This window comes from Amyelois transitella, chromosome 12, assembly GCF_032362555.1.
Source record: "Amyelois transitella isolate CPQ chromosome 12, ilAmyTran1.1, whole genome shotgun sequence".
NCBI lineage: Eukaryota > Metazoa > Arthropoda > Insecta > Lepidoptera > Pyralidae > Amyelois > Amyelois transitella.
In genome coordinates this window covers 8,674,264-8,696,388 of record NC_083515.1, presented here as the reverse complement: position 1 = coordinate 8,696,388, position 22,125 = coordinate 8,674,264, and the positions used below count along the sequence as shown (strand labels likewise).

The 22,125-nt window shown below is 36.5% G+C and overlaps 1 protein-coding gene across 2 annotated transcripts; it reads left to right on the top strand.

Annotated features, from left to right (window-relative positions):
- Positions 1 to 1,610: 1,610 nt before the first annotated feature.
- Positions 1,611 to 21,877, top strand: LOC106142412 (zinc finger protein 133). Of its 2 annotated transcripts, none has more exons than XM_013344160.2 (13): positions 1,611 to 1,843; positions 2,336 to 2,378; positions 2,624 to 2,822; positions 3,186 to 3,352; positions 4,271 to 4,446; positions 6,078 to 6,240; positions 14,111 to 14,184; positions 14,861 to 15,032; positions 15,569 to 15,693; positions 16,377 to 16,442; positions 17,849 to 17,924; positions 19,257 to 19,474; positions 20,163 to 21,877. In XM_013344160.2, exons 2-13 carry the CDS (start codon positions 2,357 to 2,359, stop codon positions 20,286 to 20,288), a joined length of 1,584 nt encoding a protein of 527 aa, XP_013199614.1. In that variant the 5' UTR covers positions 1,611 to 1,843; positions 2,336 to 2,356; the 3' UTR covers positions 20,289 to 21,877. The 2 variants fall into 2 exon arrangements, with proteins under 2 accessions (XP_013199614.1, XP_013199612.1); XM_013344158.2 differs by having other exon boundaries at positions 17,849 to 17,960.
- The last annotated feature ends 248 nt before the right edge of the window (positions 21,878 to 22,125 follow it).

Here is a 22,125-nt window from a genome sequence, read left to right as displayed (position 1 = left end):
GGACAAAGGAAAAGGCTACGACGAACTAGCAACCCTTCACTATTTGAATCTCAATTCATTCATTAAGCCATACAGTTGCAAATGGGTTTTAAGTCTTTTCAAGACTGCTGGCTCGGTCTACCCTGCATGGAATATAGACGTAACTATATATATATATATATATATGTATGAACAGTCCCAAAAATTCCATTATGACTCCCAAATATTTGGGAACAAAATCCATAAATTGGCGACATTTTTACTGTCACTGTTGATGTGCGTGACATTGACAGTGAGTTAGCAGCTAGCCAGCGACGTTTCATACATGTACGGTCCAACCGAAAACATATTTTTTTTTTATTGTTCGTATGAACGATTTCGCATCTAACGCTCAACGAAATTTTCATATGATAAAATGTACCGAGACACCCGGTCCTTGAGGCAAGGGCGCGTGAGAGTTTCACAAGGCGCTCAGAAAACGTCTGAAGAAGGGAGGCAACAGTTGACCCTCGCGCGGGCAGCTTTCTTGCGCAGCGTATTGCTATTGCAATACAGCGCGGGAATACTGCCTGCGTGATGGGAACCCTTCCTAGGGGCTACAATTTAAATAATAATATTATTTAGTCTGTAATTTAAATACTTTTCTTTATTATTAATTGATAATTAATTAATATTAGTTGTATTTTTAATAATAATATGTATGTATGTAATAATCAATTTACGGTAAAGAAAATTTTTTTTTTTAATTATTTGATAAATAATAATAGCAGTTTGAAATATCTCATTAACGCTTAAAAACATGTTGAGTTGGAGGTTGTATTTATCCTCCATTCCGTGAAATCTTTGTTTGCGCGATGTAGATTCTTCGCTGCTAATGACTTAGTGCGCCATTTTCATCATAATAGTTTAAAAATAATATATTATATCTTAATAAATATTAGGTCAATAAAAAATAGTATATTCACATTGGCAAAATAAAGCCGTTAAGCATTTTAGTACAATTTCTTTGCGATTACCCTTACATATTGGGTGGGCGTTTTATATCAGATTGTTCGCACTTGGGTCGTACTTGTAAAATCGCGTACCAGGGCTTCTACGTTCGGGAAGCGTAAATACCAGGGCAAAAACAAGGATTCAAAGCACTTGCAATACTTTTAAAGGAAAATAGACTTTTATGCACTGGATATACGTAGATATAAGGAACAAGAACGAATTTGAGGAGCTGTATAGTCAAGTGTTAAAAGTACGAGTATGAGTCACAAGTCGTCCGTCCAAGTTAAATACTTTGCATTTTTGAGAAAATAATCCTAAAAGTTATGAACACAAAAATTAGAATGGGTTTGGCAAGAAATAAAACCTTGACGGTTTAGGAGTTGCACACACGACTATGATCCACAACCTGGTAAAGGAGCATCGAGGGCTTCCGCGTAAAACTTTAAGCGGGTTACAAGTTTTTTTGGGTCAAGTCGTGGTTTACGCACTTGTATTCATTATAATCAGGGCAGGGGTTAGTGCGAGTTTTATCCGGATAAACGCGTCAAACTAGTAAACGCGAATTTGTATGGCATTGCATTGTGCCATCGTGTTACCACTAGGTGGCGCTGATTAAATCACGTACGAATCCGCGTTTACTTGGTACACACGTATGATGTTATGATCAAGTAAAACTCGCACTAACCCCTGCCGTAAATACTCAAACTTAATCCCTACCCTGCAGTCTTTCGCGTTGTAACTGTAGGGGAAGCTGTGTCGTAGTCGTGATTGTGATAATATACTTTTTTTATTATTTTATGTATAAAGAGTTATATTCTGACCAATGTGATATAGTGTGTGTTGTAGCTTATACGTTAACTAGGTATTTTATGTAAGTTATTCAATATCATTTGTTTAGCTGACTATGGAAGAAAGTGCAATCTCAGTGGCAGCTGTGAAACTTTTTCGCGCGGATTTGATACTTAATTATGTTTAATTTCACTTTTCAGCTTCTCTAAATTTTTATTAGCCTATTTCGTATATAAAGAAAGAAGAACACTTTAATTTTAAATCTATGTGGTACGGTGAATTAGGTAAAACCACCCCTGGTAACGGTCCGAAGTGGGGTCCCCTCCCCTCCTAGAGGACGATAGGGTAGTCACCCCTATATCCATTCGGTGGGGAGTTCGGGCCCTGGGCGATATCTAACAAGGGGGAATAGGAATATGTATGTAGTCTTTTAAAAGTAAATTTTTAGTTGGGGAACTATGTAACTTTGAAATATTTTCCTTGATCAAAACATAATTTTAATATTACTTCAATCATAAATAATTTCTGTTTATAAATTCCATGCTATTGTTTATAATCCTTTGTTTTGTTTTAGATCCTAGAGTAAATTTTCAAAATGGAAGATTGTGAAGGTCAAGGTTTGTTTTGATTTTTTTTGTTTGTGCAGAATTTATAAGATAGATAGATAGACTCTTTATTGCATCATAAGAAAAATGGCCAAATTTTTTAAGGGTCTATGGTCAAGTCTAAGAAGGCTGTTACAAGCCAGAGCCAAAACTTTTTGTTATATTCGACTCGGTACATAGGACTCTCACAGGAGTATTATAGGGTACTTACCTATTTAAATATGACAGGATTTGAAATATATAAAATTTTCTTCTAGAAAATGATTCATCACAGTACTCTTTGAAGCGGTGTGTCACCAAGAACAAGCTAGCGAATATAATAACAACAGAAGATGGGACTGTGCATTACTGCTGCATCGAGTGCCCGGTCCGGTATCTGGATAAGGCAGAATTAGAGCTGCATCTGTGTATGCACACCAAAGAATACAGATATCTATGTGGAATATGCGGTAAAGGGTAAGATTATAAGTTCCTACTTGTTTATCTTTTCAGTACGCTAATAGATGGAGCTTAAGATGCTTGCAATGATTCAGTTGTTGTAGTGTGTACATATTATATTATTACCATTGTTCTGTGCACCCAGAAATTGATGTAGGTAGATTTTGTTTATTATACGTTGTTCACCTGGGTGATCAAATTCACATTTTTGTGTAGGTACTAATCCACTAATTGCCTAGGATAACGTATTAATGTAATTTTCAAAAATGTTTAGTTTATTTAACTTTTTTTTAAGTTAGTGTCATAGATATTCTGAATAGAGACATTCTGATTCTCTCTTACCCTGTAAGCGTTAAAGACATGATTGTATGTTTGATTCAGATTAAAAAGGAAAGAGCATCTAGACAGACACACGATGGAACATGACGAGACGAGGCCGTTTGTCTGCACGGACTGCGGCAAGGGGTTTAAGCGTAAAGAGCATCTAAACATACACATGGCTGTCCACAGAGGAGATAAGACACATTCCTGTGGTATTTGTGGCAGAAGTGAGTTATATTTTTGTATCACAATGCTAATAAATTTAGGACCTTTTTGGCGATGGGCTAAAAACCTGTCACTATTTGAATCACAGTTCCATTATTAAGTCATATGGCCAAATTTTTCCCCTGATTAAATAATAAGATACATACATATAATCGCGTCTTTATCCCTTATGGTGTAGACAGAGCCAAAAGACTGAAAGGTCACATTCAGCTGTATTGTATAGCTTTATGGGATTCAAATAGTGACAGCCATTGCAAGCTTAGTCGTCTGAAAGAAGAATTCCTAAATTATTATTCATACAATTCTATATACCTTGTGGTGTAGATAGAGCCAGCAGTCTTGAAAAGTGGCCTTTTCTTTACGTGCAACTGTATGGCTTTAAAATGAAATTGACATTCAAATTATTACGGGTTGCTAGCCCATTGCGTACAAGAACATTCACAAGTTTATTAGCCTATCCCTTAGTCGCCTTTTACGACATTCATGGGAAAGAGATGGAGTGGACGTAGACATGCTTATATGTATTTTATTTATCCTGTGGAGAGTCTGAGCTATGAGCCTCAGAGGTTGAATCAGTAAGGTGCCCGGTTAGAATGCTTGATTCCAAGTCGCATTAAGGCACCTTGGCCATGCACTAATGACTATTTTTGAAGTTACATACATTAGTTTGAATACTAACCGATGTTCTTACTGTGATGGAAAACATCTTGAGTGCGCATTTATGCAATTGGATGTGTAGGTAACCATGCTCGATCCAATACGGGTCAGGTTGCCCTGCATAGGTTGCGGAGGTCAAATGGGAGTCGCTTCGTGTAAAAACCTGACTCACCCAATCCAGGATCCATGATCAAAGAAGTGGTGATGTAACCAGTACTAAAGCCAGGTGGAGGAGGAACTGTAAAAATGTTATTACTGTCCAGCGTTCAGCCGCAAAGATCACGTTCAGAAGCATCTGCAGACGCACAGCAAGGAGCTGCTTGTCGGGCTGGAACCTGACTCGCCGGGCTCCGAGGATACTGGAGTGAAGAATGAGGCCATGGACTACGACTCGACCTTCGAAGACAGCGCCGATGTAATAAATTACGAGCAGTCGCAGGTGAGTCGGGTGTTGCCATATCAATAGCTAGCTACTGCCGTAGAAATCTATACTTCTTTACTAATATTATAAAGCTGAAGAGTTTGTTTGTTTGTTTGAACGCGCTAATCTCAGGGACTACTGGTTCGAATGGAAAAATTCTTTTTGCGTTGAAAAGACCATTTAACGAGGAAGGCTTTAGGCTATATAACATCACATTACAACTATAAGGAGCAAAGAAATAATGGAAGATATGAAAAAACGGGAAAAATTATTCATTTTTTAATTAAGAGCTTCAGTGATGCCCAAAATAACTAGATATTCCACGCGGACAAAGTCGCGGGCACTGCTAGTTTTGGGATAAAAATTATGTAAATGCACGTTAAACATATTCTTCCCGTGTACCAAATTTCATCAAAGTCCGTCCAGTATAGATTTTGCTTGAACGTACATAGTAACGTCTTTACCCCTTACCCCACAGAGACCGCACAATCTTAGACTTAGACTAGAAGCCCACGTTCAGCTGAATTGTATTGAGATTTAATTATTTAAGTTGCTAGCCCATCGCCTTCTTATAAGAATATCAAGTTTATAAGCCTTTCCCTGAAAAGCGCTTTAACGACAATCATGAGAAAGAGATGAAATTGTCGTATTCTAACGTTCCGAGAACCACACGGCAACTTTTTGCGTGAAAGAGTAACAAAATACACATCCCACACATCCTTACAAATTTTCGTACATTTTTATCGTTTTTATGATCTGTTTAGTATTTCCGAAGATTAGCACTTACAAACTTCACCTCTTTTTAATATTAGTATCTATGCATTTATAAGCCCCCACCATTAAGAGCGTAGTCGTTCCTCCTATAATACGGCCAATTTATATTTTCCTGACCTAAATGTATTGCTGTGGGGGGTTAAGCCCTCCGGGGGCCCCCCATTTCCGTTGGCATGAACGTTGACCCGCTTTCACGACATGTTGCCCACACAATCTAAAGATATCGCGTTATTAACTTGCTGGAATATGCTGTGTATTGTATGTATAACTAGCTATCGCCCGCGGCTCCGCCCGCGTTTAGTGTCTATGTTTGTCTCACTATACGTATCAAACTTTGAAGATCGGTACAGTGTGTTGACGTGAAGACGGAAACATAAATGTTTTCACTCGTGTTGACATGCACCCGTGGAAATAGTGGTATGAAATTCCCCATGTCAGATCTGAAGAACTATTCTATCTTTGCTCCAAAGTTTCAAAATCGTCCCAATATTCGTTGTAAAGCAGTTAAAATCGGAATAATAAAGTCCTAAATTATTACGATTTTTATGGTTCTCGAACGTGCTAATAACCAACTAAATGAAACATTGTTCTTTTGACAACAGTAGGTAATGCTCGTTTGCATTTTAGTTTCAATCTAAGAATAATCTAGCAAATTATTTGCGCGCTGATATTCCAGCCCCCCGTAGCGTGACAAGCGCGACGTCGTTTATATCGCGCGAAAAACTATCGCTCTTTTTATTATGACGTGAATCGGGATAGCGATAGTTTTTAAGCGCAATTAAAAAAGGCGTCGCCAGCTTACCTGCACCTCAAATTATTAAGCGCTCTCGGGGTGCAGCTGAACTTTCATACAATTAAAAAATCTTTTGTTTTAGGATGTAGACCCGATGGATATCACCTCTCATCTGTCGGTGTCACCGCATAAGAGCGGGGAAGAGATCCGCTACCCTTGTTACTACTGCGAGAAGACTTACAAAATAAAGAGCCACTTACAGGCACATCTTCAAACGCACGTCGACAACGAAGAAATGCATGAAGGTATGTGACTTTATCATCCTTACATATAATAAAATTGTAATTTTTCACAGAATAATAATCTTCATGAAATTTTTAATATATACATACATACATATGGTCACGTCCATATACCATGCGGGGTAGACAGCCAACAGTCTCGAAGACTAAATGGCCACGCTCAGCTATTTGGCTTAATGATAGAACTGAGTTTAATTTTAATACATATATGTAAATACAAATAAGTACAATGTAAGGAAATCCTTGTAGCATGGAGTAGGTCTATACCCATTACCCATTGACAAACTTACGCAGCATGATATAACATTTGTATTGTACAGTCACTCGGAGAATAACATGACCCTTTTCATACTAACCAAAAAGACAAAGGTCAAGTTTCTCTGCGGGCGACTGTCCTCTTACACCTGGTTTTAGTTCCGGTTACAATGTTACCTCACTAAAGAGGAACACGGAGTTCACCTTTCACCATGATATTAGATAGGGCAAGTCAGGTTTTTATACGAAGCGTCTGCTATCTGAACTCCACGATGGAATTGTATCATGATTACACCAGTTTCCTGAACGTATAGGTTTCCTCACGATAATTTCCATTACCTTAAGAGCATCTGTTACCACTTAAACATACATTTCTGGAAAAGTCATCATTAAAAAAAAGAATAGGATCACTCCATCTCTTTCTCATGTATGTCGTAAAAGGCGACTAAAGGATAAGCTTACAAACTTGGGATTCTTTTTTAGGCGATGGGCTAGCAACCTATCACTATTTGAATCTCAATTCTATCATTAAGCCAAATAGCTGAACGTGGCCATTCTGTCTTTTCAAGATTGTTGGCTCTGTTTACCCCGTAAGGGATATGGACGTAACCATATGTATGTATATGTATGTAAGCATTGGTATTCATGGCCGATGTGGGATTTGAACCTATGCCACCCTGCGTATTACGCATTTCAATTGAGCACCTTATCGATTCGACCATCGATGCTCCACACTTTGCAGTCGACTGTACCTAGTTTATAACGGTGTGTGATTACGTCATGGGATGTCGACCCTTTTAAGGGGGGGTCGAAGGGAGGGGAACCGGCCAGTACCGGTACCCAACGCTGACCCTCGCTAGCAACGCTACATTTCAACGGTAGCTATATTACATTATACGTACATTTACATACTGTAATGTTAGCTGACTAGGGGAAGAATTATCTTTTTTTTTTGTTTTGATTTCATCGATGTAATTAATATCTATTTATAGATAGGCCAACGATCGTCTTAGAACTGAAAACGCGGTAGACCGAAAGAAATGAAAGAGAGAAGAAGAAAGGCGGACCCCGTAGTTAGCTACGGCAGAGGGTGCAACTGGGAACACGCCATGGTGAGAGAGAGAGAGATAGACCGATGATTCTGCTGAAAAAGTATCCGAACCAAACAAAGTCGTCCGTCCGTTCGAAAATGGATCTTAAAGTATTACAATAAAGTACACAATCCTCAAACATATTCACAATGAACTTATCCTCAAACATATACTTCATACATACATATGGTCACGTATATATCCCTTGCGGGGTAGACAGAGCCAACAGTCTTGAAAAGACTGAATGGCCACGTTCAGCTATTTGGCTTAATAATAGAATTGAGATTCAAATAGTGACAGGTTGCTAGCCCATCGCCTAAAAAAGAATCCCAAGTTTGTAAGCCTATCCCTTAGTCGCCTTTTACGACATCCATGGGAAAGAGATGGAGTGGTCCAATTCTTTTTTTGTATTGGTGCCGGGAACCACACGGCACCATATACATACATATTCTTCATGACGTTATTTTTTTTAGTCAGTCCTCGTGTGTCGTGTAAATATATTACTCCTCAACGTTTTGTCTATTTTTGTGAGTGTGCAAAATGTTATTAAAATCGGTGTAATAGTTTTTGAGTTTATTCGTTATAAACAAATATCTTTTCTCTTTATAAATTAGTATAGATAAGTTATAACAATCATATACAGAAATCGTTTGCCTCTCCATAATTATGGATAAAATAAATTCATGCCATTTTTAAGTTTTCTGCCAACATATCAATATCATGTTTTCCTCGAATATAAAACCCAAGTAAATATGGCGGCTATCTGACTAAAATCAATATCCCACCGGTCGCGCCCCCCACATGAGCTAAATGCGACGCGAGCCGACCTTTACAACTCCCTTTTAGGGCGATCCCCTACTGGCTTAGAGGGGGACCTTCCAACGGATTGGGGATTTCAAAGATCCAATTTATTTTCGGGTGGAAGGGTGAGGGTTCTCGCTATTTTGTATTCGATTTTTCAATGTGTGTCTAGCTAGGGAAATGCCTTAACAAAGGACCACGTGGAATGTATTGAATTATTTTCATGCTACATTTCTACCAAATTTTAAGAAATAATACAAAAAAAATTTGTTTTTTTTTCTTAAACTTTAATTAAAAACGTATGTCGTCTGAAAGTTTTAACTAAATTGACTAAAAGATTATAATGTTTTTGGACAAATTACTTTAATTTAGCCCCTACGGTATCCGATAAGATAAGTATCTTTACGAAAAAGTACTCATCTACTTAGAACTACTTACCTGGTAAAAGATGACTCGAGTAAAACTGTAAACTAGTAAGATTGTTTGTTTGTGAACTCTTTACAAACAAACTGCATAAAAAAACATAATAAGATACAGTAACTGGAATGAAATAATAAGTACCTACAATGTAATTTCCTTTAGTCAACCAAATTACAATAGACTTACTTTTTTGTATAGCCGGGGCGGTAGCCCCAGCACTTTTATATTTTATTCCCGGCTGTGGTTCTCTTTCCCATGGATGTCATAAAAGGCGAGTAAGGGAAAGGCTTACAAGCTTGGGATTCTCTTTTAGGCGATGGGCTAGCAACCTGTCACTATTTGAATCTCATTTCTATCATTAGGCCAAACAGCTGAACGTGGCCTGTCAGCCTTTCAAGATTGCTGGCTCTGGCTTCCCCGCAAGGGATATAGACGTGATTGTATGGATGGATGGATGAAAAATGAAATCATAAATATATTTTCCAACAAAAAAACGCATTCATTAAGTACCTAAACAAATTGACAAAACCTACTGCTAGTATTTTAAATAGAGTAAAAAATCTGGCGACACACATAAATAAATGCATAGGTATCTATATCAATCACGTCTTTACGGGGTAGCCAACAGTCTCGAGAAGACTGAAAGGCGCGTTCAGCTGTATGGCTTAATAATAGAATTACATACATACGTACATATATATAATCACGTATATCCCTTGCGAGGTAGACAGAGCCAACAGTCTTGAAAAGACTGATAGGCACATTCAGCTATATGGCTTAATGGAATTAATATTCAAATAGTGACAGGGTGCTAGCCCCATCGCTTAAAAGAAGAATCCAAAGTTTATTGGCCTTTTCATTGAAAAAATTTGACAATGACGGGAAGAGAAGCAGCCGGCGCACACTTTACTTATCTTTTTCCCTCGCTTCCAAGCCACCATGGAAGCTTGCACTAGATTATGAGCAACAAGGGCTTCCGACGAAGCCCGTGTTTTTCTTAAAGGCACTAAAAGCGCACCTATTCCCTTTGTCGCCTAAATAAATAAATAAGTACCATAAAACGATGTTACAATGATGTTAACTTATTGTAATGCATTTTACATACATACATATAGTCACGTCTATATGCCTTGCGGTGTAGACAGAGCCAACAGTCATGAAAAGACTAATAGGCCACGTTTAGCTGTTTGGCATAATGATAAGTGTCGAGATTCAAATAGTGACAGGTTGCTAGTCTATCGCCTAAAACAAGAAGCGCAAGTTTATAAGCCTATTTCTAAGTCGCCTTTTACGACATCCATGGGAAAGAGATGGAGTGGTCCTGTTCTTTTTTGTATTAGTGTCAGGGATCACACAGCGCAATGATTAATAAATATATATGTATGTATATAGTAAGTAAACATAATTAGGAAAACCCTACTTAAAAAAAACTTGGAATAAAAAAAATAATTTGTTAACCTCAGCAATATTCAAACATCGAACAGATTTCAAACTACATTTTTTGCTGGTACCGGTTTTTTTCACGCAACAAGAGCTAGGGGGCTGTTAAAACGGGGATGGCGGGTAAAAAAGGGAATAGGGGAACGGTTGAGTGGGGTCGGCTCCCCCCCGGGACACCGTGGAATGCCACCGTTTCTCGGGTTTATGGTAGGATTTAACACTGGCCGAATATTGTGCTCGTTTCGAAGAGACCGACAGGGGATAGGTAGACTTATTGAAATTAATTTTTTTTTTAACATAAACCATGTTTGCCAGTTTCTGCTTTAAAAATTGTAAAATTCAATGCAAAGTAATAAAATTGCAAATAAATTTGGGATTCTTTTGGCGGTGAGCTGGCATCCTGTCACTGTTTGAATCTCAATTTGACTATTATATTTGAACGTGGTCATAGTCATTTCGTAAAACTCTCTACGAAAGGCTCTGCTACCCCGTTGAGGGATAAAAACGTGATTATATATGAATGAATGAATAAAAGTTTATGAGCATCACACAAATATGTCAACACCTTAATCAATTTGTTTTATACGATGGACTAGCAACATGTCACTATTTGAATCTCAACTCTTATCATTATGCCAAACAGCTTAACGTGGCCTTTTCGTCTTTTCAAGACTGTTGGCTCTGTCTACCCCACAAGGTATATAGACGTGACTATACCTACTATATGTGTGTATGTAAAAATGATTTACGTCATTGTGACATCGTATTATGGTACATTTTCATAAGTACTTGGTTAAAGTAAAAAAAATCAGTTGTCTAAATTGTAATACTAATTCGACGTCCGCTTAGCTTGTGTAGTGTGTTACGAGTATATTATTTCTCCCGCTCGGTTGATTGGCAGAAAAAACCCTAGACTTATAAGCTTATTGTCTTTCTGTTGTTGTTAAATACAATTAATTAAATAAATTATTTACACACATGATCAAAACTTCATCTCTTACGGGGTAGACATAGCCTTTTAAAGGCTCTGAGGCCAATTTCAGATGAATGGCTTTGTTATAAATTTGGTGACAGGTTGCAATCACTTCCTTTTTTTTTGTCGTTACCTTTACCCAATCATTACGTGGGGTCGGCATATTGTATGTCAGTTTTTTTCCAACTATTTTTGGTAGCCATCTCACTGGTCACTTCATTTCTATTCATAGTTTCCTTTAGGCTGTCCATCCATCACTTTTTCGGACTTATTTCTTAAACCTTCCACTTCCTTCACAGTCACACAACCTTCATCTCTTTTCATGATGTGACCGTTCCAAAGTTCCAACCCAGCTTATTACTATTCAGCTTTTCATTTATTGGCGCTTCTTTTTAACTTTCTCTTATAGGTAAACATACATACATATGGTCACGTCTATATCCCTTGCGGGGTAGACAGAGCCAACAGTCTTGAAAAGTCTGATAGGCCACGTACAGCTTTTTGGCTTGTTGATAGAATTGAGATTTAAATGACAGATCGCTAGCCCATCGCCTAAAAGAAAAATCACAAATTTATAAGCCTTTAGTCGCTTTTAACGACATCCATGGGAAAGAGGAGTGGTCCTATTCCTTTTATTTATTGGTGCCAATTGCCACTGGAGCGAAGAGACCATTCTTCACTCACTGTTGTTAAAATTAGGGGTACCTTACTTTTTTTCTGTAGCAGGTAGGTAGATGGTAGAAAGTTACACACAAAAGGCCGTACCTATTAGTGTTGTAAAACGTCGATAGGCAAACCATCGATATAATATTGATACTGTCGATACTATCGATAATTTATTTAATTAATTAATGTACCACCAGAAAGCTAGGCGAGTTCGCTGTGATTGATCTGCTGCGATACAAGCTGCTAGTAGCTGCCTTGCTTTAAAACTACTTGCGAGAGAAGAAGAAGAAGGTTGCTTCCAATCACGTCGGGGTAATAACTGATCACATACCAGTAAAATCAGTTTTCTTTTGGTTCAGAGAATTCGATAATAACAGTCATTTTATTACCATATCAAAGTCAGATCAGGTATGATAGAAGAAATTTATATTCAAAATGTATTTATAACATGAAAAAGTTAAAGCTCCCAATGCTTCATAACTATAAAAAAATCGAATGACGATTATCAAGAGTGGAAACATCGATGCCCTGGATCGATTCAGCACTGCATATATTCGATCGCAGATAGCCTTCCCTACTTCTCCTCTACCGAGATCCTTTTCAAACAACTTCAACTAAAATGTACTCGTTTAATTTGTTAGATCATACAATAACACTTATAAGAACCTATTTTGTAAATTATATACAAAGTTATATGCATTTATGATAAAACATGAACATCTGGAGTGTAGAACAGTTTATAGGTGAATTAAATATTAATTATGGTTTATGTGGTATGGTGGTGGTGTACCTATGTGCAACAAGTTCAGACCTTTTATTAAATTAGTGCACGTTCAATATTATTATTAATGATGGTAATTATACAAAGTGATGTTAATGATATAGCTACAGTGAATACAGTGTGTTTATGTGTTTGTTTGTACGTCGTTCAAGCCAAAACCACTTAACCCGCTATGAAATTTTTTATATCTGTAGTGTGGAGTACGGAGAAAACATAAGGCACTTTCCACGTGTAAGCTTTTTTCAAATTAATAATAAAATATATTTTTTTTAAATTATTGCATGCTGTTTTCAGTTTATTTCGTTTATTAATTAAAATATTTAAAGATTAGTTTATATCCATTTTATTATATATTTTTCAATTAAAACAACGAAGGTAGTACCCAAAGAAATATTTGACGAGGGAAAATCTAAAAAAAATATTAAGAAATCTAATAATATTATTTATTTACCAATTTTTTTGGAGTAAGTAGTTTTGTTTTTAGTGCAAGTATGTAGATTTTTAGTCACGTGTTTCGGAGGTCCACTAAGTCGGTAGAAAATTCTCACATGGAAAACTTCCCACAATAGCTTTTTGTTTTTTTTAACCCTTTTTTTATTTATTCTTATCTTACTTTCTTTTGTTTTTGTTGTCAATAAATATAGTATATCTGCAAAATACCAACATGCCATCAAACATTAAATGAATTTACTATAAAGATAAAAACACGTAATTATGAAATATGTTATTTTTAAATTGTAAGAATTTTAGTGCATTTATTTTCACAAATGTCGTATGAACGAAAAGTGGAATTCATTTAATACTAACTTTGACCCGCGTGACCTTATGTCCTTCTCCGTCAGTATATAAAACATGAAGATCAGTTGAATGGTTTGTAAAGAAGTGACAAATTTCTTTGCTTAGTGTGCGCCCGTATCAAGCAAATTACCAAATTATATCCCTTGCGGTGTAGACACAGCCAACAGTCTCGATAAGTCTGATAGGCCACGTTCAGCTGACCACACTTTGATCTACTAAGAATTTTCGCAAATACCAAGGAAACTATAATTTTTACCGAGATAAAAAGAAGCCTTTGTTCTTCTCCAGAATTTTAATTTTATATATGTTAAATTTCAAAAAGATTCAGTTTTAAGAATTTCAGTAACGATAACACGCGGAAAGACAAGAAACAAATATTACCTACATACGAGTATATTATGATAACTTACTTTCGCATTTATAATATTAGGTAATATAGGTAGGTATGTATTCATTGTTCGATCATTGGTCACAAGATCATTACGAAAAACGAACCACAGATTGATCTTGGATGTTTATCTATATCTGTTTTTTTTAAATAAAATATAGTTTATCGTTGGGTTACTATTCCATAAGACAAGTCACGAACTTACTTAGGGGCTAGCTCAATCTGTATAATTTGTCACGTGTATACATTTTTTTTTACAGCATTGGCACAGTTGGCCCCAGACAATCCGGGGAATTCCCAATGGCTGCCATTCAATGGAGCAGGTTACCCTCAAGTAAGTATCAAAGTTTGCGGTTTCGGGCCCTAATAATCGTTGGTGGATAAACCTGAACTTGATCCATCCATCCATATATCCACCCATATATCGACCATCCGCGTGGTTCTCTGCGTTTTAAAATAGGACCACTCCATCTCTTTCCCATGGATGATGCGACCAATGGAGTAAATAATAACATACGGGGCAAATAACACAAATGATTAATTATATGTCATCGTCTCGCATCGTATGCAACATTCTGCATTCTTGTAAAGTTGTCTCAGCTTCAAAGTGTAACAAATGTATACTAAGATGTTGATGTTAATTTTTTTAAGCGGGAATTTATATTATGACACTTTCCTAAATTTATTTATTGTTGTAATAGAGATTATTGATTTTGAATTGTTTGATAGCGTAACAATACCGGATTTAGGAGTTATCAGGCCGCGTGTGTAGGGCCGAAATGAAGTACGTAATACTAAAGAGAAAATACTAGTATTTGTGTATGTTTGTAACGAATAAAGTTAATAACTTCTGGGCTGATTTTCACGAATTTTGAATAGACCTTCGGGAGTATAATAAAGGAAAATTTTTGTCTCGAATTTCCCACTGGAGCGAAGCCTCGCGCAAAAGCTACAATAAGACCATTGTCCATGGTCGTAAAACAATAACATGTTGATTTTCCGTTTTGCAGTTGTCGACGGGTCTCCTGATTCCTAGGCCGCCTCCAAAGCCCCCCAAAGACCCCAGGCCCCACAATTGCGACATCTGCGACAAGAAATTTAAGAGGAAACAGCATCTCAAGGTCCACATGAACGTACATCTCAGGATGCAGCCGACCATATGGTGCTCACTGTGTAATAAAGGTACAGTTTTACCACATAAGTTTCACCAATGTATACCAGCGCAGAAGTCTTATTTTTTGTATGGCGCGAATATATTTGAAACTTATTCAGCCAATCATAGCGCAACATTTGAACCCGCGAACTGAACTGATCGCCGTTATGAGCGAGATAGCAGGAGACATTTTGTTTTTGGAGTTCAAGTTGTTCAAGACCATCGCTTCACACCTGGTGAAGTCTGCGGGAAAACGTTGGATGCAGGTTGCTTCTAATAGAGCGAGGTGGAAATAATTGGGGAATATGATATTTTTATATACAGGACAGATTACACAGATTTAGTTAGCCTCGAAGTAAGTTCAAGACTTGTGTTACGAGATACTAACCCAACGATACCTTGTTAAATAATAAAGATAAACATCCAAGACCTATGCCAATCAGAGAAAAGGTAGTTTCCCATCATGCCCTGACTGGGATTTGAACCCGGGGCCTCCGGTGTCACCGCAGCGCCACAAAGACCGTAATTATGATAATGAGGTTGATTTATTCGTGTTACTTTCCAGGATTCTACTCCAATACACAGTTCGAGAACCACAAATGTTCTGTCAAGGCGGGCGGGGAAAATGGCAACGAAACTGTGGAGGTGAACGAGAGGAACGAGAACAAGATTCCTGCCGGCGGGGTGAAGGTATTAAACACTTCCATCCTACCACCTACCACTACTCTACCACCCTTCCGGCTAAGCTAAGCCGGCGTCTATCAGCGCACCCTTTTTTGAATCACATTCAAATTCAAAATTTTTATTCATAACTAGCTGTGCCCGCAACTCCGTCCGCGTGGAATAGTTATTTTGGGCATCAGTGAAGCCCTCAAGGATAATTTTCCTCGTTTTTTTCACATTTTCCATTATTTCTTTGCTTCATATAGTTGCAGCGTTATGTTATATAGCCTAAAGCCTTCCTCGATCAATGGTCTATTCAACGCTAAAAGATTTTTTCAATTCGAACCAGTAGTTCCTGAGATTAACGCGTTCAAACAAACACACCCTTCAGCTTTATAATATTAGTATAGATTATAGGATACTTCATATCGCCTAATAATTGTAACTCTCTTCAAAATCTCGTGTCGTGGGTTACTCACCTATTCTAGGGTGTAGCCACATACCATCGCTGAATGGTCGCCGAAAGGTAATAAACAGACTTCTTCTTCCTCGTGGCATTAATTCAAGTTGAGTTACCTCCCTTGTGGTCTTTACCTGTAAGTGATTGCCTGATATGATATTGAACACATTGCCTTAGTAAATGAAACATTTTTAATGTTTTCACATTGTGAATCATTTATTAACGTGTGTAAATAAAATAATTGTTCCAGATAATAAACACGATTGTTCCAGTCACGAAGCGGGAAGAAGAGAGCAACATTCCAGTACCAGGGAAGGTAAATTTTTATATTTATTTGCTTATTAAAGCACTTTAAAAAGATGAACTTAGTCTTGTGATCAAGCTTGTCCGTTACGTTCGAAAAATCAGTTACAACACAATTCAATGTCAATTCACGATAGTATTATGTTGTTATTTTTACGACCCGACTTCGCTCGTGCTGCATACATAACCTGTAACACCTGCAGATCGTGGTTGTTTTTAAAGGTCTTTATGATCAGTTCAGTACAAAGATTTACAAAGATTAATCCTTACTCGTACAAACAAATTTACAAACTTTACCTCCTTATAATATTAGTATATAAAGAACATCGATTCACAGATGAGAAAAAAAAATATCAGCTCTTTTGTTCGCCATTTAGCAGTTGTTACTTTGCATTTATGGTGTTAGTTGGGATTCTCATTGAGTTTTTCATTTACCTTATAGCAATGTATTAAGATCCATTTTCGAACGGATGGACGAGTTCGTTTAAATCGAAGCCTTTTAGCGGAATTGTGGGTTTATAATAAACTAGCTGTGCCCGCGACTTCGTCCGCGTGGAATAGTTATTTTGGGCATCATATTTATTTTTGCAAACATCCTCCTCGGTTTTATCAATTATAGCTGCTAATTGTTATGGGACTTGTATTAGACGTGTATTAGAAAGAACGCTGGTTCGCCGTATTAAATGTTTCGCTGCAAATTGCTTATAACGACTATATCTCAAAACCTATTCGTCTGATTTATATACTGTAAATGGCAATTTTAGTCTACATGAAAAGCCGAAAGTAATAAACATATTTATTTGGATAAGGATTAATACTGAATTAAAGAAAATTGGTTTTAAAATAACTTATGTTTATAATGAAAAAATAATCTTAAAAAATGAACATAAAAGTGGTTATTGTAAGTAAACCTTAAGAGATAGATATATGCTCTCGCGGACTTTTTTGTGGCAAAAAATGAGTACTTCATATCTTTAGTACATTGTTTTACTATATCTTTGTTGGTTTGCGCAGCGTTCGCGTGGAAAGCTCGCAGATGGCCGACTCATTCAACTTTCACCTGCATTGTTGACGTTTCCCGTAGGAAATCCGGGATAAAATGTAGCCTGTAGCCTTCCTCGATAAATAGACTATCTAACAGTGAAAGAATTATTCAAATCGGTTCAGTAGTTTCTGAGATTAGCGCGTTTAAACAAACAAACAAATAAACAAACAAAACAAACTCTTCAGCTTTATAATATTAGTATAGATTTTATTTCGCAGGCCCCAGGCTTCGCACGCCTTCGCAGCCTGGGGTCTATATATAAATATATAGAAACTTCCTCAGAACAAAATCCGTCCACAAATTTCAGAGATTAGCGCATACATGCAGGCATAGAAAAAAGGAAGCTATATAATGTGTTGTGATTTGTCCGTCAGGTGTACGTGTGCAAGTACTGTTCCAAGCCGTTCAGGAGGAAGGACCACTACAAGATCCACCTGCACATCCACACGGGTATAAAGTCCTTCTTCTGTCAGTTTTGTAACAAAGGTAATTTCATAATGGGTATACTAACTGATTAAATTCATTTTTTTATTTGCATAACAGTAAGAGTAAGACTTTGTGTCTTAAATTTATGTAACAGATCTTCTTATTCATCATAATATAATTTTAAATCTAACTAGAATTGTTTAAACCTAATATTGCACAATTGACAATTATCTATTAATTTGTACTTATTTATTATTTTGATAAAATTTTATTTCTCAGTTTTATACTGTTTTTTTATATTAACGGGTCAAAACCAAGTAAATATTAATGATACTTATATTTTTACATTAAGGATGTTCTAAATGGAGAAGCTCAGTTTCGTTTGAAAATTCGGATTCGTCTATGTGTAATAATTTTCTTACAGTATGGCAGGTATTTTTTTTAAAAAGCAAATTAGTTTAGTTAGCAAATTTCCATGATCGGGTTTATTAGATATTTGTGTAGAAAGAGTAGCGTTGATGGGTATCTGAGTACGGCAGGTATTAAGTATAGCGGCTTTTTTTAAAGTTATGTATATGTTGGGATGCAAGTCTAAAAGTTTTTAGCTATAATGGAGGTGTTTGGGTTTGGGTATTAGGCCTGTTAATAAAATAATAGGAAAAGTGTATAATACTCTATTTAGTTTCCACATTATAAGCTGAAGTTCATCTTTTACTTCAGTGTATTTGCTGATTTTTTCAGTTATTATTTTATTAACGTTGTGGCTATTGGGTATGTCTATATATCTATAAGATATGTGATATTGTTTATTTTATCTTGTATAATTGTGTCAGGTCTGTTCTATTGATGTTTATTGTTTATTATTATTTTAATTATTTACTTTGTGTACTTCTTTTTTAATTTTTTTAGGTCACAATGTAAAAATGTTATAAATATATACATATTAGAATTTAGGTACTTATTCTATTCTATTTCGATAGACTTTAATTTTGTACTCAATTTTTTTTAACTTTGTCTTTAAAATAAAACACTGCCTGAGATATAAGCAAGTAAATTATATGGGCAATTCCAAAACGCCTTTTAGAAAATGATACTTAATTGTGATGTCACGAAAAGTATTTTGTTCGGATCATGATATTATCTGTTATTTTAAAGACCTTTCAAAAATGGATCTTATAATATATTGCAATAAAGCACACGAACATTGTGAATGCGCGGAGTGTTAATAATATAATATTTTAAGATTGGGTACTTTATTGTAATACTTTAAGATCCATTTTTAACGAAGGATGAATTTATGTCGTATTTAGTCGATGTTTAAAATAAAAAAAATAAACAAATCAGAAATCATTCCAGGTTTCTACCGCAAGGATCACTTGCAAAAACACACGCAAACCCATAAGAAGGAGATTACGCCGCCGCCCCCCACCACCAAGAAGAGGATTCCTGACTTGTTCCCCATCTGCATGGCGCCCAGGAGTCTGGTCAAAGCCGGTCTCAACGCAGTGTTCAAACCACATGCGCTGAAGAAGACAACTCCATCTGAGGCTGTTAAACCTGAAATAACTATTCTCGTAAGTTTTTAACCACACATTGCAGGAACTCTGACCTTAAATGAGGCTTATAGGGTGAATTTTTATATGTCAACGATATCTAACCGGCATGTGTGTTTTCGAAGTTATGAACATTAGTTTGAATACTAACCGATTTTCTTACTGTGAGGAAAAACATTGTGAGGAAACATGCACATTTAGTCAACTGGATGCGTAACCATGATCGATCCAATACGAGTAAGGTTCCCTTTCAAAGAGTGCGGAGGTCAGATGGGAGTCGCTTCGTGTAAAACCTGACTCATTCAATCCAGGATCCATGGTCAAAAGCAAACCCCGGGCTCCACCCCAGAGTGGTGAGGATGCAATCGTGACTGAAACCATACTAGTATGTGATGAAAATGAATGGTTTTTTTTTATACCATATCAAAAGGCGAAAATTTAAAAAGGTTTATATGAATTAATGCTGCCCGTGCGCAGTCGGGGCGTGTCGCTAGTTTATTATAAAATATAGAATCTTTGAGTTATTATATCGTAACACAAGTGTCCAATTTACTTCGAGGCTAACTGGATCTGTGTAATTTGTCCCGTATATATTTATTTATCTTGCCACTTGTCACGATCCCTGCAAACTTCTTTCATTTCACCCACATAAGTATGTCGCTTCATGAACTAAATAATTAAAAAAAAAAAAAACATTCTTTTATTCCAGGCGCCATCGAACTCGAAGCTACGCGTGCCGTTACGAATCAAGGTGCCGTATGAGATGGTGGTTTCCAACGAGAACGGGGAAGAAACTGCCATCACTGTGGACCCGCAAGACGGAGCGATTGACTAGAAACACAATATAAATAATTCGAAAAATCACGCTTTGTACAGTACAAAAATGGTTAAACAATCGTTACCCGTTTAAGTCCAATGCACTTCATAAGGCTTCGACCGGTTACGATAGAATTTTAAAAATAGAATATCGGTGAGGGAAAGACTGCGATGATGTGAAATAAGGAAACTTTAACCTATGTTTTGTGTGAGATTTGCTTGGAAGATAGTCATTTTTCGTATGCCCGACTGCTATGAAATGCGAATTGAATTATTTTCTTTTACCACCTTTTTGTTAATGAAAACGGAGGGGCAGGCAAAGAGCACACCTTTCCACTTGCCACGATCCCTGCATACTGCTTTCGGTTCATTCCCATTCATAACTTTGCATCGAAGCTCGTCTGTTTTGGGTACTCTTGACCTGACCCTTTGCCAGAACGTCTCTGATTTGATCAAAGTACGTTACAACGACAGCGAGGTATGTTACAACATTTATATTCCCTTTGTATATTTTCTTAGTCAACATACTTTCATTCATCCTCTCGACATGACCAAACAAAATATACGGAACTTCGCATATCAATATCACATATCAACTTACATCGTGGTAAAAAATATGTCCGCTGTAGTCATAATCAAGTTACATAAAGTACCTAGGTGACCGAGCGGTGCTCGGTGGACGTCAGAAGAACCATACATAAAATAAATTATAAATGTACGGAACAAAGTACACAGGTTGATTTAAGACTACAATACTATAAATACTTAATACAGATAAAAAATCAGAGACCCAAAAAAAATATAAAAAAATACATAAATTATAATAAATATATATAGCAAAAGGGTCAAAAATGTAGGTGTTCTCTTTGACTGTCATCTCTCGTGGTCCTCTCAAGTGGCGGAAGTTAGCAGGAAAATATTCGCTTCAGCAAGATCACTCACAAGATTTAACATTTCTTACCCATTGCACCTAAAATTTCGCGTGCCTTTACTCCTTCCTGTCCTTGACTATGCTATTTCATTCATTCTAAAGATCTACTTAATATACTTTAGCGGCATTAAAATTTCTGTTTCAGGGTCATATTTGGCCAACGCAAATATGACCACATCTCTTTCCGTGCATAGCTCAAGTGGCTTCCAATCAGGCTTCGTCGCAACTATCACATTCTTACACTGCTTTTTTCTCTAAGTTTCATTTCTTCTATTCCTCTGTATCTTAAAGGGCGCTAAACCTTTTTTCATCAGTCACACTTCCCGCAGTCTAATTGCCAATTCAATTTCGTCCCTCTCCGTATAAGTGATTTAAAGTTTGTATATACATATGTACAAAATGTGGTTCAAATGAAATTAAGATATCTCAGGTAGCACATTATTTTGCATCGTTTGGTATTATACCATACCATATTTACAATATGCCAAACGATGCAAAAGAGGCGGGGCCAAATAATGATAAAGATCTCGGATTATTGTGTAAGTACATATCCAGTAATTATAAAATAAATTTTGCTCTTTAACTTTGTTAAGAATAATTCTGATGTAGATTTATTGTCACTGTTTGTGCCATTTACAAAATAATAAGATTTTTATTGTAAAGTTCCTTGACTTTTATGGTAGTACATAATTATTTTCTCAACGTTCCTTTTATTTCTAGTATTTTCCTTCGAATCCCAGACATTCAATTATACAATTATAGACAAAAATCGCAAGTCGATTATTTTTATTTCATTCGATATTCATAGCTTTTTTCTAAATTACTTTGAAGCATAGTTTTACGCTTAACACCAGGTTCAATTAATAAAATGCAGTACCAATGAGAAGGTTTATTGATAAGCGTAGTTTATAATAACTAAACGGAA

What these genes read in the sequence shown, in the direction of transcription:
- LOC106142412 (XM_013344158.2), top strand. Translation starts at nt 2,357, where the DNA reads ATGGAAGATTGTGAAGGTCAAG. An exon ending in ATGGAGCAGGTTACCCTCAA is followed by an intron (nt 14,185 to 14,860) that starts GTAAGTATCAAA and finishes TCCGTTTTGCAG; the next exon opens with TTGTCGACGGGTCTCCTGAT. An exon ending in ACATTCCAGTACCAGGGAAG is followed by an intron (nt 16,443 to 17,848) that starts GTAAATTTTTAT and finishes TTTGTCCGTCAG; the next exon opens with GTGTACGTGTGCAAGTACTG.